General features: G+C 42.0%; 1 protein-coding gene across 1 annotated transcript; it reads left to right on the forward strand.

Moving 5' to 3' along the window:
* Nucleotides 1-576: 576 nt before the first annotated feature.
* Nucleotides 577-4356, forward strand: LOC141121805 (uncharacterized). Its single transcript, XM_073611525.1, has 4 exons — nucleotides 577-610; nucleotides 727-824; nucleotides 905-1111; nucleotides 2781-4356. Exons 3-4 carry the CDS (start codon nucleotides 1045-1047, stop codon nucleotides 3689-3691), a joined length of 978 nt encoding a protein of 325 aa, XP_073467626.1. The 5' UTR covers nucleotides 577-610; nucleotides 727-824; nucleotides 905-1044; the 3' UTR covers nucleotides 3692-4356.
* Nucleotides 4357-4640: the final 284 nt, after the last annotated feature.

The following is a 4640-nucleotide window of genomic DNA, read 5'->3' on the forward strand; positions in this document are numbered from 1 at the left end:
GTACAGGAACCTCACAGAGCGCCCCTCACAGCTCCTCCTCCCAATGTCCCTCCATCCAGCTCTTTTTTATGGTGGTTTTAGGATGTGGGCCGACCAAGCAGAACTATTGATTCTGTATTTTATGTAATGATGTCTGCGTTCCTTATACCAAGCCTTTAACCTACAGAGTGTGGGGGTTCTTGAAGTGGAGCTTTAATAAAATGGAGATCTGACTAGAGAGGATAGGAGGAGGATTCTGGAAAAATCATTTGATTTTACTATTTGTGTTCTTATACTAGAGATTTCCTTCTGTGAAGTCTGGAGATCATATGACCATCACATTGCCTCCACCTCCCTCCCTGATAGAATAGAGAAATACAAAGAAGATTCTAGAAGTCACCAGAGAGATGATGAAGGAGAGGTGAGCGGTGCTGGGAATTCTGGGACATTATCCAGTAACAGACAAGGGATGTGTCTGGATGGTGACTGTATCATTGTGTGTGTCAGGTTCCTATAAGGTGTCAGGATGTCACTGTCTATTTCTCCATGGAGGAGTGGGAGTATTTAGAAGGACACAAGGATCTCTATAGGGACGTCATGATGGACAATCAGCCGCCCCTCACATCACCGGGTAAGAGGAGACTTTATTGTAAAGGAGAGAGCAGTACGGAGGGTCCACCTAGATCCCCCATCATCTGATAAACACATAGAAACAATGTATTCAGTCAGTGTGTGTGTTTCCTACAGATGGATCCAGTAATGGGAACCCACCAGAGAGATGTCCCCCTCCTCTGTATTCCTGGGATTCCACACAGGAAGGTCACACCATCCCTCACCATCATCAGGTAGATGATTGACAATTATTGGTAGTTCTGATTTATACACAGCATGTTTGTTACAATGAATGTTTTATGATATCTTTCAGAGTGGAAATCTCTGGGATTTTAATATTGTTGTTAAGGAAGAGTATAAAGAGGAGGATGAGGAGTATGGAGTGATGGAGGAGTTATCAGAAGGACACAAGGATATGATGGAGCCACCTAATACCAGGAACCCACCAGAGAGATGTCCCCGTCCTCTGTATTCCCGGGATTCCACACAGGAAGATCACACCATCCCTCACTGTTACAAGGTTAGTGGGCTGTAGAGATTATGTGTAGATTTTTTTATGTGAGCTTATATTTTATAGTTGATATGTTCTCTAATTTTCTTGGTGTAGGATGATGAGCTGACAGATATAAAAGTTGAGCGTAAAGAAGAAGAAGAGACGTATATGGAGCAGGATAAAATAACAGGGACATTTATAGAGGAGGACACTCCAACAGAGATCAGCACAGGTGGATCATTAACACTAAATACATTCCTCCACCCATACTGCTCACTGATTGGTCCAGAGTAGGGCAAGGACTGGGTGATATCAGCCTGTAATCCCCTGGTCACTTTCCTGAGCTGTGTTCCCCATCCTGTATTCCTGTATTTCTCTCGGATAATCTTCCTTCTCTGTGCTGCAGACACAATTTATGTATCTAGACTGGATTTATGGAGATTCTGGGGTTCAGCTGCCAGCAAAATGTTGATTTTCATCATAGATGTTAATAGACCTAGACACCTGGGGTATGTGTCTTGGGCCTCCTTCCCCATACCCGGGTCTAGTAAGATCTCTGACAGAGCAATTGTCGCAGGGTTATGTGTTCTGTTATTTGCCTGGCTGTGTCGGGTGGAGGGATATGTCTGTATAGTCTCAGACCCAAGTCACTGAGTGCAGTCTCAGGAGATGGGAGGCAGCGGTGTGGGACCTCTGCAACTTGTCTCATGTAAACATTTCATCTTCCACTGATTACTGAATACCAATATTATGAGCCAGACCCTTACACCAGTGGTCATCAACCCTGTCCTCAGGGCCCACTAACAGGCCAAGTTTGCAAGATAACTGAAATACATCACAGGTGATATAATTTGCTGCTCAGTGATTGCAGTATTCTAGTCTGCATCTCCCCAAGGTAATACATAAAACCTGGCCTGTTAGTGGGCCCTGAGCACAGGGTTTTTGACCACTGCCTAACACTGTATAATTTATATTGTACATTACATACTCCTGACCACTGCACTGTCTATGTTGTACATTAAATATTCCTGATCCTTGCACTATATACTCTATTTTGTACATCATTCTGATCATTCTGATACTATATAGTCCTATCTGTTGTATCTCATACAATATGTTGTACATTACTTTTTTTACCAGCTGACCATTTTATATCTGATGATTTGATTGGCGCATAGACTTTTCCATGTTGATAATAATGTGATAACATCCTCAAACTTTGGAACCTTAAACAGAAGTGATAATGAGGGAGGAGTCAATAACCCAATCATGGTAGTCTTCAGGATCAGTCCAGTCTTCATCTTGGTTGTTCTCCCCCCATCCACACTCTCTGACCTCTGGTGGGGCTCAGCCCCGCTGTTATTTATGACTAAATCATGGACTAAATAAGGAAGTGCAGGACTTCTTGTGTTGGGAAGATGGCAATGAGTGATAGAGGGGGAGGGGACACTCATCCTATAATCCCCTCATCACTGTCACTCCTATAAAAGACAGTTCTCGTTGTTTCCTCACTCTCTGACTAAGGTCCATGAATAAGGAAATGAACTGGTAGGAGATCAGAGGACCCAATTACTAGTTACCTTGAGGGTGGAATTGTAAGAACCTCAGAGACAAAGCTGCCTGATTTGGGAGGAGTCCTGGTTTAGGGGAACCAATCTGCTCATGTCTAATAATAATCTTTTTATTTCTATTTTAGTAGATGGACGGGAGATGAGGAAAACCTCAGAGGATTGTCTCACTTTGTCTCCAGACTGTAAAGTAGAAGATGAGAACATCACACAGTATAGTCCAGGAGAAAACCCGACTACCTCAAATGTCCATCCGACACCACACAGTGTAGATGGACCATCGTATTCCTCTTATCCTGAGGAACATCAGACTATGAGGGACGGTGCTGTCCTTCCAACAGAGAAGAGGTTTTCCTGTACTGAGTGCGGGAAGTGTTTCCATTTTAAATCTGAACTTAATGTGCATAAAAGATCTCACACGGGGGAAAAGCCGTTTTCCTGTTCTGAGTGCGGGAAATGTTTTTCACAAAAGTCCCATTTTTACAGACATCGGAGATCTCACACGGGGGAGAAGCCGTATTTCTGTGCTGAGTGTGGGGAATCTTTTTCGAACAAGTCCTCTCATTCCAGACATCAGAAATTTCACACAGGTGAGAAGCTGTATTCTTGTACTGAGTGCGGGAAATGTTTTTTTAAAAAATCAGAACTTGTCATACATCAGAGATCTCACACGGGGGAAAAGCCGCATTTCTGTTCTGAGTGCGGAAAATGTTTTTCAAAGAACTCCAATCTTTACAGACATCAGAGATCTCACACGGGCGAGAAGATATATTACTGTTCTGAGTGTGGAAAATGTTTTGCAGATAAATCCAGTCTTTATAGTCATCAGAGATTGCACACAGGTGAGAAGCCATATTCCTGTTTTGAGTGCAGAAAATGTTTTGTACAAAAATCAGCTCTTGTCAGACATCAAAGAACTCACACGGGGGAGAAGCCGTATTCCTGTCCTGAGTGTGAGAAATGTTTTTCAGACAAATCCAATCTTTACAAACATCAGAGATCTCACACGGGGGAGAAGCCACTTTCCTGTCCTGAGTGAGGGAATTGTTCCTCACTGAAGTCCTGTCTTCCTGTACATCAGGGATCCCACACAACCCTCGAGGTGTATTAGTGCCTTGAGTGCGGGAAATGTCTTTTATATGAATGTTGCTGGACATCACAGATCTCATGTGGGGAAGAAGCACACCCTGATATACACCTCAGATATACTCCATGGCTGATCTTCATCATGTAAGAAACAGTTCATAAGGAGATAAGAGATCACCAAAGACATGGATGAAGTGTTGTACAGTGTTGGCCATTGATAGCAGTAGAAAAATAAAAATTGAGTCATTACCTTTCATTGGCTGATTACATTTTGTGGTGTAAAATTTCAAAAAAATAATAATTGAATGAATGTGACCAGCATTCACCCAGCTGTGATGAGTATTGGACATATTTTATTTCATATGATCTTTGGCTCCATATAGTGGCCATAATGTCTGTAAAGGAAATTAGTAGGTTCTGTATATAATTGTATTCTATTTTGTATGTATTGCACACGGCACTGATAATGTTTTCATTACAGGTTTGCATTTTTTCAAGTCCTGATTAGAATTAGCCTGCCTATGTTACGCCCCTTGTTACCATAAACGTACAATTGTAACATTGATGTGATACCTACGTAATCATGTGTATAAAAGCCTTCAATTGCGTCAAATAAAATAGAACAGTTATTTTGGAAAGATGCTGAGTGTATCTTTTTGTGTCTGTTCCCTACTGCAGTAGTTATTAATTTGGAACCACTAATCAATATGAGGATAGGGTTTGCTCTCTATAAAATTTCCAGAACAGATGGCGAGCCAGGCAGGAGAGAATTTACAGGTGACCCTAAGAATCCGAAACGAGAAGCTTGAGAGGATCTGAGCATTTCTGTTAATCAGCCGGCTAATATAAGCCCTGATTACATTTCAGTTATCAGACTTCCTTGATTGGTAAGGCATTATCGG

Source organism: Aquarana catesbeiana, unplaced genomic scaffold, assembly GCF_042186555.1.
Source record: "Aquarana catesbeiana isolate 2022-GZ unplaced genomic scaffold, ASM4218655v1 unanchor232, whole genome shotgun sequence".
NCBI classification, from domain to species: domain Eukaryota; kingdom Metazoa; phylum Chordata; class Amphibia; order Anura; family Ranidae; genus Aquarana; species Aquarana catesbeiana.